The sequence below is a fragment of the Neodiprion pinetum genome, chromosome 2 (assembly GCF_021155775.2).
Source record: "Neodiprion pinetum isolate iyNeoPine1 chromosome 2, iyNeoPine1.2, whole genome shotgun sequence".
Taxonomy (NCBI): domain Eukaryota; kingdom Metazoa; phylum Arthropoda; class Insecta; order Hymenoptera; family Diprionidae; genus Neodiprion; species Neodiprion pinetum.
In genome coordinates, this window is record NC_060233.1 from 5,425,814 (window position 1) to 5,448,412 (window position 22,599).

Below are 22,599 nucleotides of genomic sequence, written 5' to 3' on the forward strand. Positions count from 1 at the left end.
GTGACAAGGATATCGGGGTTTCCACAACGACCGCATAGATATCTTTAATTTGGTAGCCAATTTTACAATCCTTCGCGGATTTGCTTAAAATTTTATAAACATCAACATTAATTCCTCGTAATCATGCCCTTGCGACTGCTAATTGACCAATCTATAGACTTCCGTACGCAAATAAATTCAAACGAGTATCAATAAAGTAGAATTCAGTTTTTCAGCATCTTCACCATTAGCCTGATGATATAGATAGAGTAGATGTCTTTAGAAAAAGTTAGGTACAAGTATAGTAATTCCTGAAGAGATTGAATAATTTCAGAAAGTTCAACACTAATCAAGGAATGAAATTAATTTAAAAACACTACTTCCTTCAGTCGGTAAAAAAATGCGGGATAATATGTAGATCGGGAAGTTTCACGGAAGAAAAAGAACTTTCATCGTTTCATAAAGTAAAGTAGAGTTTCAAAATAATAAAATCGTACCTTTTGATTTTCGTTAAAAACCATGATTGCCAATTATATGCAATTGAATTTCGAATACGGTGAGCACGTTAGTTTTTGCCCAACTATACTAAAATACGAAATATTTATTTAATAAAAAAAAAAAAAAAAAGCAATCCATTAAGCTTCCCTAATTCATCTTATCCACACCATAAATTGGTTTTCAATCTATGTTCCATTGCTCCGATCATCCCTGAATTCTTGAATAAAAATAATAATGAACAGAAATTGTAAAAAAAAAAAAAAAAGTAAAAGATGAAAACATTACCTGCAGACTGGTGTAACTGGCGTAATTCCTCTTCCCCCCAAATCGAAATCTATCATGTTCATTGACGTGCCTGTGCCTTAGAAGCAGAGCCCTCATAACGACGGGTCGATCTTCGGGGAGTATCAACTCCTCGACGACCATCTGCTCGACGACCCTGTAAGCTACGCCGGGAAGATCACGTTCCTCGAGATCAAGGAGGCAAACACCGGTCTCGAGGCATCGCCGTAGGTTTAGAAGCGAGTGAAAGCTAAGCGATGCGACGTGTGGTCTCCCCCACCGGTCCGCACCCTCTTCAACGTCTTCCTCGTACTTTATCCACCTCGCCGTTTCCCGCCATTCGCGATCCTCGCCCATTCCGTGGAGTTCATCGAGCTGGACGAATACCTCGTGGGGCGAATGATCGTACATCTTTTTGAAGGTGTCGTGGAATATACCCCCGACCATTTTTCGCCCGATGTGAACCGTCGAGTGACCCGTCTTGTGACGACGCATACCCCGGGGATCGTCGCTCCTGTGGGACTCCAGGCCGTCTATGTCCAGCTCCTGGAGGGTGCTTGCCTCGTCGGGCTGGACGCTGACTCGACGTCCCATCGCGTTGTTTCCGTCCGTGATACCGGCACCCGAGCGTTTCCTCCATTGCGGATCTTCCTGGAGCGAATACTTTCTCGACTTGTGATGGTGCCGTCTGGAAAAAGAATATAATATTTTATATATTTTACAGCATTTTTGCATAACGTAACAAGAATTGTTCTCATTTTCTTTCTCCTTTCTTTCTTCAAAGCAAAATCTGTCCAGTTATTTGCATGTACAGAAAAAATTAATCGTCCGTAAAAATTTATCTCTAAGCATAATAATGACGATAAATAAAAATATAGTCAAAAATATTCACCTTGAAATTCAATTTTCAAAACATTGTTTTAGCAGTTTAAAAAACGTTTAAAAAAAGAATCGAATCTGGCATACGATTCGAAGTATGCTGTGGTTTCTAAATCAATTTAAAGGACGACTTTTGTTTGTTTGTTCGTTTTTTTTTTGGTTTTTTTTTTTTTTTTAACTTTCGATAGAGAAAGAAAAAAAACTTTAAAGTTGATTGTTCAGCAGCTTCTATTTCCAAACGTTTCGAAAGTAAGAAATCGGATCAAAAATAAGAAATTCGAAAATCAAAACTACACCTTGAGTCTACGAAGAAAGAAAAAAAATGCGTATAATTATTCGAATTTTACTCAGGTATTGAAACAAGGTGAAGAGTAAATTTTTAGAATATAATATATTAATACACGTATTATATTGTTGAAATCAAAGTAGAAATTTTACAGCGGGAAATAATAATCGATTCTTTAAACATCCTTGACGCTGTACCCAAGGTTTGTTATATATTCTTTTTTTTTCAATTTATTCTTGGTTTTTTTCCCTGCTATGTATACATACGAAAATCTTATAATAACTAATGTAATTTCAAGGATTCATACGAGTGACAAATTCTCGAATAATATATTGTGTATCGACGCGTTGACGTCGCGACGCAACCCCGCAAAGCGTTTCAAGACGTCGACGTCGCGTGACAAGGTCGAACGCGTGCCAATTTTGCTAACGAAGAATTTAACCCTGGCATTGAGAAGTGGAGGAGGCTCAACCTTTTCCGTTCACATCGTTAAACTACCCGTTTCACGATCCGTTACCAAGAAACAAAAACTAATTATTCCTTGATCTTTCCATTCGCTTGTTACGCATCGTTTTCCTCTTCGTTAATAATTAAAAATCACTCAAATTTATATAATAAACGAATAAATGAATAAATAAAAATTACTCTCCCAAATTTTCTACGATTGTTTCGAGAAATTTTATAAGTATAAAAAAATACAATTCGAATCCAGGATTGTGAAAATATCGATCAATTTATATCGTCAATAAAAACGATTCAACTTCCGTCGTTTGATTTTCTTTTTCTTTTTTTAATTTCATTCCCACACCGCGACCCATCAATTACTATTAATTTACAATCGTTCTTTTTCCCTTCTATTCTTTCACATAACAGTTATAATCACGTCAACTTCCGTCTGCGGTTTGACTCATTTTATCTCCGCGTGTGCTGGCTTTCTACGATACGAAGAAACAACTTCCAACTCGGAACACGTTACACCAAACACACGTTACAGACAAGTAACTACTGCGACGCGATTATTGCACGACGATAATAATGAGGTACGACTTGCAAAAAAAAAATAAAAAAAAAAAATGCAAAAAATCCCAACAAAAACACCAACAATGTGATTAATTATTCTTTATCGGATTATATACCGTCGAAAGTTACCGATACGATCCTGGGATCGTTCGTACGAGACGGGCATTGCTGATGGCAAGTGGCAGACGCCTATACCTAAACTAGCCTGCCTGGCCGTTGGCTGGCACGAGCTTAGAAGACACGACGACTCGATTATTCCCGACCCAATTATACGTATATCTATACACATATATGTATTATTATGTACAAATAAATAAGCACGGGTAAATATATAAGTGTGTGTGTGTGTGTGTGTGTATATATATATATATATATATATATAAAACGAAGAAGATAATGGCTGTGTAGGTACATCCGAAGGCCATGGCACCATCCCGTCCCAATCGCGACGTTTGGTTCTGGTTATGTAGTTATGTATTGTAACTGTAATCTAGTTGAACGAGTGGGTGTAAGGTACCTAATTGTATACTATACATAGGTACATATTTAGGGGCTGCGCCGGAAACTGCCGAGATTTATTTATTTCCCCCTATTCGTTTCGTTCGTTTCCCCTGAATTACCTGATACAAATTAGGAGACACGCTTACGGTACGGAATCCCCATCGCGTTTAAACTGCAACCCGCAACTGGCAAGTAGGCAAAAATTCAAGGAGAAAGAATTTCCGCATTGCGGTCACGAGATCGGGAGAATAAGGATCGAAAATACCGAGTCCATTTAATTAATGGTAATAATTTTGTCTGTCAATATTGCTGTTGTTCGAAGTGACGAATCTTCAAACTTCTTTATTGCTTGCTTTTTGTCGATTGTGGAATACGATTCTAGTTTCATCTACTTATTGGTTTTTATAAAAAAAATTAGCAATATTCCGGCGTTTTCTTCGGTTTGAATGAAAAAGTTGACGGGATTTTTTTTTTTAAATTCACGTACATTTGGATAATTATTACTGACTGGTCGAGATAAAAAATCAGGATGTAAGATTCTTACAACAATATCAATATAGCGATGAATAATTTTAATATAAATTTACCGTCTTCACGCATCTTCCAACAATTCAATAACAGGGTGTATAGGTAACGCGATAAACGTTCAGATCCAATGAAAATATAAAAAACAATCACATATATTTAGTTACATCACACACGGAAAAAACACCCGATAATCAAGATCAACAACTCCTCGGGATGCAAAAGTTACCCAATTATTATGAAAAAAAAAAAAAAAAAAAAAAAGAAAAGTGAAATCATAATTCAATCGATCACTCAACACAGACTAAACTTTCGAATTTCATATTTCCCATATAATCGTTGCGTCATAAGTAGGAATCTGTGAACCAAAACGCAAGTTTGATAAGAATATATCGGAATGACGCTTGCACCGCACGTTTCATACCTTGTGAGTTACACAACAGGAATATTCAACGAATGATAAAGAACAATAAATGGCACAAAAAAAAAAAAAAGTAGGAAACGAGAAAACGAACCGTTGAAGATAAATAATCGCGAGGCTTACTTGTGGTCGTGTTTGTGAAGCCGTCGAGGTTTCCGGTCCTCGTCACCGGGTGGCGTTTCCGGTTGCGGACTGGCCGCGCCCTCTTCTCTAATCTTTTCGAACTGAACTCTGGGACTTCCGAGTGCCGGACTTTCGCTGTATCCCGACGCCGCTCTCTCGGATATCGGCGCCTCGCTTTCGCTGCTCAAAACTGCTTCCCCGTCGTCGGGAATCGGCCGTTCGTCGTTCTCGATACCCTGCGAAACGTAGTTCGGAGCCTCGCCGGCCTGCTGTTGGCGATGACCTCCGCCGTTTATCAACGCGTCGACTTCCTCTTCCTCCTCCTCCTCCTCCTCCTCTTCCACCTCATCGTCGGGTTCTTCCCCGTTACCGGCCGACGAGATCGGATGATCGTTCAAGGGGTGATCTTCCTCGGGTCCAGGTTCGGTCACGGATCCCTCCCTGTTTCGTGGGATAAAAAGAATTCGTTAATCTCGCTGTGTGATAAATTCGTCTTAGATTAATTATTTGTATAAAATATTGCGTATAACTTTGTATTATTGAAATAATTTGAAAACGATGAGATTTTTCAAAATGACAAAAGTCGCGTAGATTTAAACCAAAATCATTAAAATCCATTGATCCGTTCTCGATATATCACGAGTTGAAGTTTTTTTGTTATTCTTAATTTCTTTTCGTCATTCAAATAACTCGAAAACTACCGTACTAATGAAATCCAAAGTCAAGCCTATTTTAAAAGTTAAGAAAAGAAGCGTCGATTGAGAGAAAAATCATCGAAATTCAATCGTTTATAATCGAGATAACGTCGAACAAAATTTACATCAGACATCCATTTGAAATGACCAGAGGTTCATTTTATGAATCTTGAAAACTCGATTATTAATTTTCGGGGTGGTAATAGAATAACGTTTCTTGTTCTCTTTATTTTCTCCTCTGAAAATAGAGGAACAGGAACGAAAAAAAATTCAATCGTTACTTTGATTTGATCTTGATTGACTTGCTTTTCTTTACATTATTTCCCGTGTTTGAAAAATTTTTGTACAAGTCTCGAGTCTAAAGAGTATTTTGGTAGCAATTTTCTTTCAAACAGCTTAAATCGTGCATGATCGCTACACGATTATAGAATCCCGGAGAAAAATCGATGGATTTCAAATCTGCCTATAGAATCGCGATGCAATCGAGCTTTTTTCGTTCATCGAAAACTGGGCGGGTGAGATACACGAGGAAAAAGCTGGAATGAATCGAGGTACAAAAATAGCACAAGATGGAAGAGGAAAGCTAAGGCTGATCAGGGATACAAATGACAGACAGACCAGTTGACAGACGGACGAGACGAAGGTCCCAAGACACTCGGAGAGGTAAGAAGGTAAGTTGCAAAGGTAAGAAGAAAAATAAAAGGAGGAAAATTTGACGCGAGAGAAACAGAAAGGCTTATCCTAGCTGATTTTTCATGTAAATATACACGTACGAAATGTCATATACATGTATGACTGTGAGAAAGCGTAAGAGGAATAAGATATGAAAACAGAACGATTAGAGATAACCGTTGTTACGTATGTAAGCAGCACGGGTAATTCAGTTTAATTTGAAAACGATGTTGTTTGTTTCCCGAATTCTTTTCCCGGCGAGACATTATCGCCTGCGATTCTCGTTAAGAAAGTAAAGAAAAATAAATTGCGATGCGAAGATTTCATTCTGAATAATGCTATAATAATTGTTAACAACCGTCGACTTGCCCGACTTGAAAAATGATAATAGATATTATACATGTACAGATTATAATAAATCGATTGTTAGTTGCGTGCGGCGATGAGCCGAAAAAAGGATAAAAAGAGTATTTTAACTCTTTGAGTCATGCATTATTGCGCCGAGTCACCTTTTGTAATAAGATAGTATTCTATGGTTTTTGGGTCGCTGAATACGAATCCGAAATCGGATTTGTAAAATTCAAGATGGCGGATACAATATGGCGGAAGAAAATTTCAAATTTGATCGAATACGGTCAAAAAAACTGTATGCAGGGGTTTTCGGGGTCGCTGATTGGATTCGCCATACTGAATTTTCAAAACGTGATTTCAGATTCGTAATCAGCGACCCCAAAAACCCCTGGTCAGAGTTTTTTCTCCGGATTCGATCGAATTTGAAATCTTCGTCCGCCATATTGGATCCACCATCTTGAATTTTATTAATCCGATTTCAGATTCGTAATCAGCCACACCAAGAACTTATAATTTATGTAAAACACGCATACGTGCAGAGTGATAACTTTCTCAGAAATTAATTATTCTTTCAATTTTCACGATTTTTTTCAAACAATTTCTTTCCAACAATAATAATTTAGATTATATGGCATTAATTAGTCTCGAGTATTGAAAACTTATTAGTATACTATGAGAAACAGCGAAACACCGCGAAGAAATATAACTCAAAGAGTTAAGCCAGTGTTCGGGAGTATTTGGCAGAATCCATATAAACTATAGTTCACGCAAATGTAATTGAAAAGTAATTCGAGCAAGCAAATTTCTAATTCCTGGCAAATATTTGACGACTCGAGAAGAAGGATTCATAAAAAGAACAAAGATATGTCTAACAAATATTTTAGAAACAATGCCGAATAATATTGTGGTGCTGAAGTGAGGCGTGTCAGTATCATCGCGATCTCTCGGTAAATATTCCCAAGAGATCCTTGAAACGGTCTTTATATTCTATATAAAAAACTCAACCCCTCCTAGAAACGAGTGCCGAAACTTTTGACGTTTTTACAGTGGTTTTCAACCGCCTCCTAACCTCAAAGTTCACCTTTCGACGTAATCTCGACTTCGCCCCCAATGCAAAAGACAAGCCTTACAGACTATATTAGGGAGAAGAAGGAAAGAAAAAAAAAAGAAAAAACAACCCCGAACATTTTTCAACGCCTTCAACAGCGATTCAAATTCATTGTCAACTGTTATTTTTGCGTCGAAGTTGCGTGAAGACAAATATCAATATCGTATTAGGTTGTATTAATAATTTCGCCAAAAAATTATGAACAAGGAATGAAATTCTTCTAACAAAATTTAATACAAATTCGCTGACCCGTTTTTAAAATACACAAATGCGCGTACAAATTTTGCGTAGGTTGGCCCGCCTGCATCACAGACATGAATATCGTTGCGTAAATATTTCGCCGGCCAATGAGATTGAATTATTTGACGCATGCGCGGTTGATTGTCAAGTTTCAAGAGATTGTCCCGGTATAAGTAAGATAGGCTGGACGTTTCCATTAATAATCGAACAATAATTTACTTCTCAATGTTAACACCGAGTGCTTCTGTTTCTGTTCATGATGTCGGTTGCATTATAGGGCAGAAGTAATGCGTCTCTTGTACCATACACAATAATTTATCCCCATATTATCGATCCAACCTGCCAACCGTTAGGCATTCAATGGACGATGCATACTGCAATAATTTATAATCGTATCGTTGTTGATCAAGGTTAAAGGATATTGCGTATATAAAATCTTTATGAATTGTACGGTGACGTTGATCTTGAACAATTGAAAAAATAGTACAATAAATTTTCTCCCTTATTTCTACCTTTGTCCTTCGTCGCGTTGATCGATTAATCGTAAAATTAGACAGACTATTTATCCGTAGCGTTGCAAGGACACGACGACTAAGCAAAGCGTTAATTTCCGCTCTTCAATTTACCCGCAATATATACGCACATATACACACGTATTGTATACATAAAGGTGTTAATTTCTCACAAATGTTAGTCGTTCGTCTCGTTGTTCATTCGCAGCCTTCATATAATATTAATTAATCAAACCGCCACCCTTATGATGACTAAATCGCACGCTGTTAATCCGATGGATGCTTCCTATTACATACACAAGCTAATCCGCTATGCGATGACGTCAACTCGGCGGTTAGAACAAATTTATAGCAAGCAAGTGGCATTTCGTAAATAAATAAGTATACACACGCGTATATATGGGTTATTCCATGTCAACTCGAGCAATGATTTTCCCTCACAATTTTTGATTTACTTCAAAATTTTTCATACGATTCTCCGGTCAGAAAAAAGCACTCCTGAATTTTTTCACATTTTTTACTATAACCGTTAATTTTTTATGATTATTCAAACCAATATAAAATATTGGCATTTTTTTTTAAATATCATCAAGATTTTCAAAAATCTTAATTTTCATCCCGATCGTGCTGACATGTTTCAAAGTTGAGAAAATTCTCAAAAAAATACCAAAAATTCTGCGTCTTTTGCGTCAAACGATTCAAAATTGAACGCAGAATTTTTGGTAATTTTTTGAGAACTTTTTGAACCTTGAAATACGGTCTTTTGTTTCTTCAAGATTTTTAAAGCGCTAAAAAAAATCGAGCAAAAAATCACCCCATCATGGAGCGAGGTCAGAATGATCGAAATTGACAACAGGATTTTTGAGACTTACAAAAAAAAAAAAGCCAGTTTTTAAATAGTTTCGCATAATTATAAAAAATTAACGGTTGTGCTAAGAAATTTGAAAAAATTCAAGAGTGCTTTTTTGTCGTCGGACAATCTTATAAAAAATCCTGAATCAAATGAAAAGTTGGGAGGGAAAATCATTGGTCGAGTTGACATGGAACGACCCATAGTCTGTTGTCATATACTGTTTACATATGTATTATAGGCGAAAAATTAGAAATATAAGGATAATTTAGAGACACGCGATCGCCAAGAAGCACGAACGATTTTATATTTATTACACTTATACAGTATATGTATATGTATATGCAATGTGACTTGTAGACTGAAGAACGATTCGCGGACATTTATTTCCCCGCGGAATTCCTCGGACGGATGATAAACAATTTAATACAGTATAATTGTTTAGTTATACTCGGTCTCATCTCATCGTGGATCTATAATAAGTGACGAAAAAATTACTGAATTAATTATACTCATCGTCGATTGTTTATATAATATGTATGCTTAAGTGAAATAAAAATGACGACGAAACTGATAATTGTAACGATAGCAAGAGAGAATTATTTTAGCTTGAAAAAGAAATTTTCATCGATTTAGCGAAAGTTCAAAAACTGTCGTTAAAAAAAATCTTTTACACAAGTATATCTCTGCGACAAGTTTTTAAGACGTAAAAAAATGTTCATATCTCGTAACTCGCCGAATACAACAACGCTGACAAATTATTCCATAATTCTGTACGGTTTGTAAGAAAGAAGGAAAAAGAAAAACAAAAACAATATCACCACATTGTCAGAGCATGTTTGCACTTTTTAAATTTATTTGCAAAACGGGAGCAAAAAAAAAAGAATATAAATCGCACGCCGAAAATCAAACTGTAACAGTCGAACAAAAAAAAAAAAAAATCTAATTTCTTCAAAATCTTTCATAAAAACTCATGTAGTACCATTTATACTTTGATTTAAACACAAATTCGTAAGAAGAATTAGATATATATATATATATATATATATATATATATATATGTCAAGATATAATAATAAAAGGTTAAAGAAATTCTTAAACAGGAATTAATTCCGAATTGAAAAGTAAAATATCCTTTTTTTTTTCATCCTCCTTATTACTGAAATATGTTAGATGCTTTGCGCTTATTGGATTATATGCAGATGTCGATGAGCTTCGACGTCACACCGAGAGTTAGGCGATTTAAGACTGCACCCGGAAATTATCGAGGAATCAGTATCTTGAAGAGTATGATTAAAACTAGAATAAAGCCAGTTATCGTTGAATCGACGTCATATTGTTATTATATTAGTTTATGGACCTTCGGATACACAAAAGTGACACGTTAAGGTCCTTAGTTATACCTTTAACGACGGGTATCTTTGATCAGAGTAATAATGACATATATCAACGTATACATGTACGTGTAATATTAGCGATATATCTGTACGTCCAAACGGTTATTCACGCGGATTATCATCGAGCACGAGATAAATATCAATCATGATTTCGTTCCGACTGACGCGTGCCCTTTGGAAACGGTGATAAGTAATAAAATATTGACAGCAAAAAAATATTTGCGAGACGTTGAAATTTTTATACGTTGTGGCTATTTTTGTTTCTTGATCGAGTTCATGGGAAAAAAAAAAAAAAAAAAACAATAATTAACGATTTTCTGACGTGACACCCTCTGAAAAGTTTGTTGCCATTATGGATAATCGCGAATTATATTTCAGCGGTGCGCATTTTGTCAAAACCGCGGCCCGTCTCAGTTACACGAAAGAAGAAGAAGGAGATGAATAAGAAGAACTTTCGACGTTGATCAATTTTTGTAGGTAAAAATACGAAAAATCAAATTCTTACGAAACTTAATTTATAAGAAACGAGATAGAGAAGGAAGGAAAAATATTCTGTCAATTACATTTCGAGGTAAGAATTTTCGTTGGAAAATTATTTGGAATCAATCGTGTACAAGATAATAATTAATATACTCACGGTGAAAGATGCCGCCTCATTGACCTTGAGTGAAGACTTTTCAATGGCATGTGCGGATGAGGGTAACTTCGTTTCCGATGTTCTGGAAAGACGAAGAAAAATACAATTAAACCTTGCTTGTTGTACTGTAATGTAAAAAAATAATATAAAAAAAAGTGACGGTACAAGCGAAACTTTGACAAATATTGCTGTAAATTTTACCACGTAATTTGAAGAATGATACAAAGAAAAGCTGACAATAAGTTAATTATTTCGTCACACTCGATGATCATGTTATTGGAAAATTAGAATCAAATATTGATTAAAAAATTTTAGTCACTTTGATGCCTGTCGATTTTTTTTTTTTATACTGTCCTCAATTTTAATTACACGAAATAATTTCGTGTCCCGAAAAAATTCAAAACTGCAGAAATGCAATTTCACATCGACGACCGATTATTGCAATAACATGTATTTACAAAATTTTTCTTCCTTGGCGTACTTCGATTTATCCGTAAGACTTTTTTCTACGATCAAAAGTTTATTACACGCAGAAAAATATGAACAGTGAAACCCATTTTAGTTGTAATATATATAATCTTGTTCCATGATAGGAAAGAATGTAAACGAGTAGATGTCAGAAATTACAACTCATCGAAAATATTGGTTGGCTGTAAAAAAAAAAAAAAAAGAAAAAAGAAAAAAGAAGCAACAAAGTTTACGATAATTTGATATTGTGAATAACAGGATCAAGATAGATGTTTTCTTTCTTATTCTTTGCCACAGTAATTTATCGTCATACTTTCAAAACCGTCAACTTTTACAAAATATGTGTATTATGCGACATATATTTACGTGACATGTAACGAATTTATCGTCCGATAAATTTTTCATTGCTTTTTTCCCCTCTTCCTCTCCCTCTCTCTCTCTCTCTAATAATAATACAAACAGTCTGCAGCTATTATAACTATTCTAAAAATCCACCCGTTTTGCAGTATAAAATAATTGATTTTACCGGTTTTTGTATATGAAATTTTTGTTGCATTGTAAATTCAAATTTACACAAAACAATATCATAACGTAACTCGTATAATAATTAATAGTTGTTTATTACGTATTTTATATTATATTATATTATATTATATTATATTATATTATATTATATTATATTACGGACGGTCAACAAGAGTTTGTTTTGTACAAGGAACCGATTTCAAAGTTTTCTTCAATTCCACGAAATGTTAAATAGAAAAAGTAGTTAGTTTCAAGGATTGATTTGCAAAGTTTATCGTCGTCCTAACAACGTCGCCCCCTTACATAAGTAACTCTATACCCTTAACAACAATAATACCGACCATTACACACTCGCACATACAATGTATAGGTTTATAAAAACTGCCCGACTTATCGTCGCAATAATGGATGGGAGAAAAGACGAAAAAGAAGCCCGATAAAAATCGACAAGCAATATATAGGAGAAGAAAAACCGAAACTTCCATTCAGACTCTCGCTGCGTTATATTTTCCCCATTATATATATATATATATATATGTACATTTATATATATACGTATACCTTGTAATCTCCGTGATTCCGCAGAAATTAAATGTCTGAGTATAATGAGTATTATTGCAATTATTATTATTGTTATTATTGTCGTTATTACGGTTGGATATATTTTTTTCGTAACCACGAAACGGATGCGGCGATAGAAAAACTATGAAAAAAAGAAAGAAAAGGGAACAACGATGCAACGAAAAATCCATTAACACTAATGCGATAATAATCGTCGTATAAAAATCGAATAACAATCGAATGCACGCGACGTCATAATATATATATATATAGTATGTGTGTATATATGTAAAGATACTATTAAGTCTCACAAATCGAAATAATCGTTGCCGATTAACGACGTTTAAATCCAATGACGACGTCTTGCGAGTTTTTTTTTTAAATTTTTTTTATGGTTTTTGTTAAATAATAATAAATCACACGTGCGTTACGTACAATGAATTATATAAGAAACGCGTTGCTGCAGGTCTGATAATAAAATATAATATAGTGTACCTGTAAATAATGATAAAGTGAAGTATAAAATAATATATACACTGCTGCAGATTATCGTTGATTAAAAATCGATTTACTCCGTAACGCGAATCAACGAGATTACACATAATACAATATAAATTGGACATAGGTTTTGTGTGTAATTCGACGTTGAAAAAACGTTCGTATATCTCTGTTTGTTTGATTTATTTTGCATTCTTACTTTCAACTTTTGCGTATTGTTTTTATCTGCGTAATACTCGTTATAATACTAATAATAATAATAATACTAATAACAATAACGAGTAAATTCGTAAGGATTGATCGACAATGAAACAGAGAAGAACGGAACGTGATTTTCAGTGAGAGTAAAACAAGTGGGAGTTCATTTATCCGATGCGAGAGACGATTGAAAACCTCGAGTCTAACGCACCTGATATAAGAACGATTATTTCTCTCCGCGCGTCTCGAATTCGCACTCCGTCAGAGCCAGGCAATAGAAATAGTAAATCAGCAATAGGAATAGTAGTAGAAGTGGTAGAAGTGGCGAGTAATACCATCGACGTTCCGTCTACGTGAGGTAGACGTAAGAAATCCAATTCAATTTGCGAACAAAATTACTCGATCAATCAAATCGGGCTTTCTTTAAGGAGGTTGGTCTTACAAGGAAGAAGAAAAATAAAAAAGAAGCTATTTGTCAATTTTCTTAAGAGACGATCGTGCGTTTCGAGTATTAATCAAATTATTATTTTCTTAGGCAACGAATGTTTGTCTGAAATAAAATAAAAAAAAAAAAAGAAACGGAAATACAAAAAATACCGAAATCGTAAACGAAAGATTGGATATTTTTCAATATTATACATAAATAAACACCGCCGGCCAAAAGTTTAAGTACTTTAGTAGAAATTTCTTGCCCCGTTAAAAGTTGAACAAGTTTTCAAAGAGAAAAAAATTTACCTTCATTTTGCATTTTTAGAAAATTCTCTACGATGGTTTCGTTTTTTTTTTTTTTTTTTATTTTATTTTATTGTTCTCTTCTTGCCCCGGTACGTATTTTTGAACATGGCCACATTTTTCGGCTGTTATTTAGCCATCGAAAATGAACCCCACAGCACGGGAAATAATTTTACTTCGCTTTTTTTTTGTTTATGATAAACTTAGAAAGGATATCGAAAAATTGACTGTTGAAAAATGAGAAAATCCGTTTCAAAGACTTTTGCGGAAAATAATTTTCTGCAAATCGAACGTATTTAACGAATTTTTACAGCAATTTTCAAACGATGTCAAAGGAAACGTGATTGAAGCATATCAGCTTTTATTTATAATTTCAGTGTTTTTTATTCACATACCTTCAGACTGTATATAAAATAACTTGATAAACTGAATAGCATCGTGTTTAATAATATTTGACATTTCGAAAATTATCAATTTGTAATTCAACCTTCGAATATCGCGTCACGTATAATGATATTAGTTTGCGCCTAGATGGAGGTTTGAAAAATTTTAAGAATTTTATTCATACGTATCTCGAATGTTTGGGCAAAGTAAAAAAATAAACTGCGATGAAAAAGGCTTACGATTAAAGTCACGCTCTCCGTATCTAGGCGGCGCTCCTCGTTCTCGATCCGATCCAGCCGATTCCGAGGGAGATCCAAGCCGTGAAACGTTGAACTTCTCCCCCATATCCATTGCGAAAACCTTCTCCATCTCCTCGTCGAGTTCCGGTCCCGTTTCCGTGCCATGCCCGTCGATCTGAACAATCGCCAAGAGAAATTTAGTAAAATTATTGATTAACTGCAAGCGCGCCGTTTGTCGAAACGACTGGCGAAATTAATGTAAAGAAATCAAACTCTAACGAAACGCCAAAGTTTCGAATGGTCCTAAACCGGAAAGAGCAAAATTTCGAAAAGACGTAACTTTGAACTTTCTTTATTTTGGATTTTCCATATCCCAACGTTCGGAGTCCTGGTAATTCTGATCTGTGCGAGTATATTTTAACTTTCGAAATTTTACTGCATCGAAAATTTATTTATTCTATTTTTTCAGGACTTTGCTCTGTCGTAACTTGAATTTTTGGAATCTTGCGATTCGGAACATTGAGCCTTAAAGTTACGCCACTAAATAATTCGCAATTAAGCGCTTTCGAAACTTTTCAGATTCGAAATTTCACCCCCGCCCCAAATCACCCTATTATGGAAATAATAAACGGACAAGGTGTTGTCCGCATAAATATGGATAAAACGGCATAAAAAGAATTGGCGGGAAAATTATCGTCCGCGGTTATTTTCACGAGCATTATAACGGCTGTTAGATGTTATGTTTCAAATCATCTTAATTATTATTGTATTTATCGTCGCCTCCTCATCATCATTACATTTACCTACATCAGAGATGAACGGAATGGATTCTTACGTACGTAAATATTTACGTGTTTTATTTTTAGATCGTTATGCAGTAAAGATGTACTATTGTTATTGCTTCTACATGTGAATAATACAAGTTTATTTGCTTTTCTGTTCATCATCTTCTTCTTCTTCACCCTTTTTTTTCTCAGTTTTATTTTCACGATTATGACTTTAAAAAATCACGAGACCTATATACCGCGTGACGAGAAAATTGTCATCAAACAATCGAACGAACAATCGCTGCAACAATGCGGTTACCGTGTCAACGTTTTTCCTAAATTAAAATAATCTCTCAGATTTGCTGTCTCGGAATTTTTCACACATTCCGCTACACTGACAGTACCCGTAAAATATAGTTGACAAAAATTTCAAAATCGTATCACAATAATTTGTTATTCATTGGTGAAAAAGGGGGGGGGGGGGATAAAAACGAGAAATTGAAATTAGGAACGATTGAAAAAAAACTGGTATAAACATAATGCATAGCTGATCGATACAAGGAAAACAAATTACAAAAAAAAAAATTAAACTCTGCAACATAAATTTCAAAGTAAAAAACAAAAAAAATATTACTCAACGACACGCATAATGTGTACCAATATCGACGATACACAAGCGTAACTCTGCCGACATGTTCTAAACACATTAAGTGATTGTATAAAAATTTTACGCGAGTCAAATACTCAAATTATGTTATTTACAAAATCATTCCTAACGATATCATTCTAAGGGATAATCCTCTGTATTCGGTATAGTAATAATAATAATGATGATGATGATGATGATGATGATGATGATGATGATGATGATGATGATGATGATGATGATGATGATGATGATGATGATGATGATGATGATGATGATGATGATGATAATAATAAATTTAAAAAATAACTCATCGTTGAAAGATGTTGTGAATACGAATTCGGTGCAAGTGTTGTTCAACAGTAGAAAAAATTGACACAACAATGATTTTACTGCATACTTCATGATTACGTAAATTTTACAGAAGTGATTACGAGAGATTATATTGAAAAATAATTTTATTTTCATATCTCAGTATTTCACAACGACTTCCCAAGATTACAAAGAGATCTCTTTAATACTACTAAATAATTTCTCACGACTACCGACGATCGCCAATGTAAAATTTTACTTCAATATCAGTGTTTTCAGCGTGATGTCGGAGATTACGAAATGATTTCGAACGATACCGAAACCATGGATACCTCAAGTGAAACATCCCTTGATTCGTTCACGGGTGGAAATAGAGCAGCATGTGAGGAATAAAAAAACAAAAAAAAAAAAACATTCGTCGCAACGAATCGTACGAAAGACAGAACTGAATGTGAATAACTAATAGATTATATAATAATTTAGATATTCTAAATTGAACATAATTCTTTGAGCAAAAAAAAATCTGAAATGCGGCAGAAATTTCCCTAGCACCAGTACAGTAAGTATACACTCTTTTCAATTATACACCGTGTGTATAATATTGTTAATTAAAGGAGGAAAATGGTGAATAAAAAAATTGCAAAAAAAAAAAAAAAAGAAAAAATCCCGTAGCGTTTAAACGATCACCTCACATGTTTAAAAAAACTTTTTCGTCACATGCCCCACTCGACAGCCTCGGTTTTAATTAACGACATCGACGACAGTTTCGTTTACTTATCTTTACTTCGTATTTTTCATTTCTATTCTTGTAAATATCCCGCGACAAAAACGTTTCCGTATTTCGAATAAAACGGACCTGGGGCGTCCTGAGGGAACGTCGAAGCCAGCGCAGGACCTTGCCGCCAGCCCTTTGAAGGAATGACTTCCCGGAGGAACTGCCACCAGCCTCGGGCATGGCATCCCGGGCTGAAATGAGCTTCCGCTGCCTCCGGAGTTCCTCTTCGCCGAACCCCCGAGAGTCGTCGAATCGCGCCGCCTGCTGACGGGTCGATAACAACCCCCAACATTCGCCCAAACGGAGAGGAGGGGGGAGGAGAGAGAGAGAGAGAGCGAGGGGATGCTGTGCTGTATCCCACTCTTATATGTATACATATATATACACATCTCACTCGCTCTCTCTCTTTCTCTCTTGGGGAGACGGAGCGTGGGAGAGAAAAGCCGAACGATTTCGGGACGATTCAAGGGTTTAAGGGAGTCAAAGGTGGATCCCTTTGAAAAATCGGTGGTGAATTTTATTTTCAACGATATCAGTGATCGCGCATTGAACGACTCCTGCATTCTTCTTTGCATGCTACGATCGTTCGATAGATGTGAGTGATTGTGATCAAGTTTAGGGTCGGTACAAGCACGCGCGATTAATTTCTAATTACTAAATACTTTTTACAATTAGGAATTTTTTCAGTAATATATTATCCAGGCTAGCCGTTTCGGTCAAACATTATCGGATCCAATATGGCGGACGAAAATTTCAAATTTGATCGAATACGGTTAAAAAAATTCTACGCTGGGGTTTTCGGGGTCGCTGATTGGATTCGCCGTACGGAATTTCGAAATATTATTTCAGATTCGTAATTACCGACCCCAAAAACTCCTGGACAGAGTTTCTTTTTACGGATTCGATCGAACTTGAAATTTTTTTCCGCCATATTCGATCCGCCATTCTGAACGTTTCAAATCCGGTTTCAGATTCTTAATCAGCGAGCCCAAACACTTACAATTTATGCAAAACACGTACACGTGTATAAGGGTAAATTTCTCGTAAATCAATTATTCCTTCAATTTTCACGACTTTATTTAATCAATTTGTTTCTCACGATGATAAGTAATTTTCGCAAACGATGAAATGAAACAACCCGACTAACTGGAAATGAAAAAGAAAAGAAAAAAGAAAAAAAAAAACTATAATCAATATAAAAATAAGAATTCTAATAACGAGAGGAAAAAACGAGGATCGGTATTTCTGGGGTGAAATTATTAAAAAAAAAAAAAAAAAAAAAACTTCTCTTTCGGTCGTTACTTCGTCGGAGGATAATCGAAAATCTGCAGCCGGTTCTTAGCTCTGCTGATGCCGCAATGTCCCGGTACGCTTGGCCCTGACCCAGGAAACCGTGTCTCCGGAGTTCTCCGGAGGCTCGCCGCGTTATCGAACGCCACTTGAAATGCCTCGTTTGTTGTTACGCCGAAAGGAAACATTGAAGACCTTATCCGGGGCCGTTTACACAGTCTCACTTCAAAATTCACGGCTAATTCTTTGCTCATTTTAATAGAACACGGACGTTGAAGAGCGTCGCTAATTACATTTTCGATAAACTTTTTCATCTTTTTTTTGTGTTTTTTTTTTTTTTTTATTTCGACGTGGCAAAGTGACTAGAAAAAATAAAACGAGGTTTAAATCGGTAACTTTATCGTGACGAAACCTCTAGGGCGAAAAACTGACTGTTTTCTTAATTTTGTAACGATTGTGAATGAACTAAGATTCCGAAATATGCGAGTGTGTTTTGTTTTATTACGATTTATCGAATTTCAAACAATTCTAGAATTGTGAAGTAACGCTTTTTCTTCAGCATGTATCGTATACGATAACGTTACCAGCTTCGATATGATCGTAAAAAGTCCCTTGCGGAATTTCAAAGGATTGGGTGAAAATGTTAATTTTTGAATCGAGTATGTGTATGCATGTGTGTAAAAAAAAAAAAGAAAGAAAACAACTAACTATCATCGGAACAAAACCAGCGGATTTAGGCTGGCTGTGAATCAACCCTTGAATTTTACATTTTCACACTGCAAGTACCAAGAAATTTTACAGAAAACTGAAAATGCTAACATCCAATTCGAATTTCGAACTGCAAATTCAGATTCGTCGTTAACGATTTTCAAGCCCTCGGATGCCATATTGCATGGAAATGTGACAATTTTAATTCAATTTTACAACCACTGTAACGGGGATCCACCGTTACAAATTTTGGAAGTCTGACCTTGCATTCGTCATCGAAATATTTTTATAATTTTCTCCAGCATATTGGATCGACATTTTGGATTTCGCAATCTGACTTCAGATTCGTGATCAGCGACCCAAAAAACCGACGAGTACAAATTTTTATCAAAATCCAAACGTTTTCATTATTTTTCAGCTCATCGAATACGCCAAATTTAAATTTTGCAAATTTAACCTTAGATTCGTGATCAGTGACGCAGAAAACTTCACGGTACCAATTTTCATTCGAATCCATTCATCCACTCTCAATATATCGTCATTTATATACGATTTTTTAGAATTTTGTTGTTTAAATAATTGGAAAAGTACCGAACCGATCAAAGCCAAAATCTAATCAATTCTAAGTTTGGAAAAGCCGCGTCGATTGAGACCAAACTCGTTGAAACCCGGTAACTCGTTTCTCAAAATATCGTTTGACAAAAAAATCGATCACACACACACACACCCACAGACGTCCATCTGAAAATAACTGGAGGCGATTCTCTAATCTGCAAAACGTAGAAATCTAGTAAAAACTCGACTTATCATTTTCTGGGTGATAACAGTAACTACCGTTTTACTCTAAGAACAGAGAAACGGGAATTGAAGAAATGCACGATCGGATATATTGTTTTATTCTCATTCAAAACATAGATACGAATATCCGCTCGAATCAAAGGTCTCTTCAGCGCTGATCTTGTAAATTAATATACATACACACAATGTGTAATAGTTTTCATACGTAAAAGAAATGTAAAGAATGTTGAAACTATTTAGAAAAACGCAATAGAACGAGAAAGAAAAAAAACAACGATCAATCGGCTGCATGTGGCGACTCTCGGTGTTGAAAAATAGGAAACTGGACGACTCCGACAGCGCTGAATGCAGCAACAAGTGGCGTTTCATAGAGAGGATGAAACGTTAAAGAAGAAAGAAGGACGGACGGGCGTTGGCAGGTCACGTGAATGTAGAAGAGTGGAGAGGAGAGGAGAGGGGAGGTAAGGCGAGCCTCCGCCGCTTTGCCGGCGTAATAAACGTGGGGAAGTCGGTGGTTGTTGAGCCGGGTGAAGGTAGGCCTAGGTCAGAGCGTATCGACCGGGTGATTCGAGCGCCGGCAATCAGGCAACCAGCCGAGCACGTCAGGCCTCGAATCCTCGGCGACCTTGAACCTGAAAACAAATGAAAGCCACGTTGCCGGGCGGCGACGCCTGACGCGTAGGCAACGCGCGTGCACGGTTACGAAAGAGGGACACGCGGGATTATTTTATTTTCATTTACTCGACGAAGAAGCGATGGAGGCTCAACGCTTTTGCAGAAAATTTTATTCGCAGACTTATCGGCGATTTTAGACATTAAACACGTCGTTTATGACGTGCGTTGCGATCGTTCAAGTCGTGGCGGGAAGCCATATTATTTGAAAAGATATCGTGGTAGGAGATGTGACGGAGAGTTTTAAACGATAGTTTGGATATCGATGAAATACTTTGTTGTAAAACGGTTGCAAATTGATTTAAACAAAAATCAAGAGAGATTTTATGGATTTCATTTTACGATGGGTTATTTTTACAGCTGGAATACTGTATGAATTTTTACAATTTTGTTGCAAACACTTTTTCTCTGTCGCGTCGGCATCGTTGAATATTTTGCGGCTATTGAAAAACGAGGAAAATCTGTTTGATTGAATTTACAGATAATATTTTTGATTTTCAACCGTTTTAAGGTGATCGTATAAACGAAGCATTGATACGCGTCTTTTGTAATTCCAGTATTTTTTTTTTATCGTGTTACTATTCAAAATCACTGCGTTAATCGTTTGAAAGCACCTAACATACACGTAGCGGTGAAAAAATCCCGAGAATCGGGCGGATTTGAAATTCCGAATTTGAAAATTGAAAAATCTGAAACGTTGAAATTCCGAATGATCCAAGATTTTCCGTTTCGTGAATTTCTCTGGCTCGGTGAAATTTCACCACTTCGATCGTTCTTTGTTTTGGATTTTCGATATTTTTATTCCCAGCATTCCAAGTAATTTTAAATCATTTTTTCACCGCGTGTACGGCGATTCCATGAAACCAGAAATTCGCTGAAAATACCCTGGAACGCAACGCTTTTGAAACCGCAAGAAATCATCGGAAGTAATATTGAAAGTAATTCGATCCACTATAAATCAGCGATAAAAACTAGAATTCTCGTCTCTTTGTTCGGCGATGATAAGAAAAAATAAATAGGAAAAAAATAAAAAAAAATAAATAAAAAAAACCAAGAATAAATTATTTCAAACAACGAATCGTCAATAATGCCAACTCGGTGGAATTACCTTTACGATAACACCCGTCTCTCCGTATATAAACGCACGTGGCTCATCGACACGTTGCACGGTAAATTCTCAACAACAATAAAGAATCCAATCACCAATAACCGTTCATCGTACGATAGAATTCAATTCGCAATAAAAGATGTTAATCAATTTCGTACCGCGGAATGCGAGCGATTAATCGTATAAGCTTAGCCGCAAATGCCAGCAGCGTAGACTTTTCAAATACTGTATCGTATAATATATATATATGTGTGTGTACAAAATACAATCATAAAACAGAACTTTCTCAACAAGGAAAAAAATTTTTAACACATAATAATTTTTTCCTCTTTCTTATTTTCGTAACACGTATCGCAACATCTATTCGCGCTAATTAATTAAGTAATAACGATGATGACGGTACAACGGGGAAATTTTTTTTTTCATAAACCACGGCATTTTTCATAAACACATATATATATATATATTGGCACATACGTCATTTACCGGCATAGCCGGAATTGATAATGTTACGAATTACTTGGTGTACAAATCAATCATCGCGCAATGCTCGAGATTTTTCCGTACCAACTTGCGACGACGCTTCCAAACCACATCAGGGTTCGCAATTGTGAAATACATATTTGTTCATCGTCCTAATAATTATCACGTAGATGTACATACGCATACATACGTAAGCCGTACACAAATAGATCGTTAACGGAAGGGTTAAGACTGTAAGGAAAAGAAGCGAGAGAAAAGAAAAAAAAAAAAAAAATACCAAGAACAGAAAGGAACGAAAAAACAAGGAACAGGAAACGCGGCGCGATTTTTCGCCCGCGTTTTCTCTCTTCTTTTTCCGTCAAATCGCGATGGTTGAAACGACGAAACGAGATGAAAAAAAAAGAAAAAAAAAAATCAAAAAACAAGAAACACGGACGTAACACGATCGAGGAGATGAAT

At 35.8% G+C, this 22,599-nt stretch overlaps 1 protein-coding gene across 7 annotated transcripts in view; it reads right to left on the reverse strand.

The window, feature by feature from the left end:
- Ae2 (Anion exchanger 2) overlaps positions 1–22,599 on the reverse strand; it is a 58,577-nt gene that overhangs the window by 6,540 nt on the left and 29,438 nt on the right. For 5 of the 7 annotated variants that reach the window (XM_046610848.1, XM_046610847.1, XM_046610846.1 and 2 more), the window contains 4 exons: positions 14,582–14,756; positions 10,977–11,058; positions 4,515–4,955; positions 763–1,447 (listed from right to left, as the gene is read on the reverse strand). In XM_046610848.1, coding sequence (XP_046466804.1) covers positions 763–1,447; positions 4,515–4,955; positions 10,977–11,058; positions 14,582–14,756 — 1,383 coding nt within the window. Of the gene's footprint in view, positions 1–762; positions 1,448–4,514; positions 4,956–10,976; positions 11,059–14,581; positions 14,757–17,162; positions 17,286–22,599 lie in introns of those variants that run through there. The other 2 variants (XM_046610849.2, XM_046610845.2) reach the window with 1 other exon arrangement.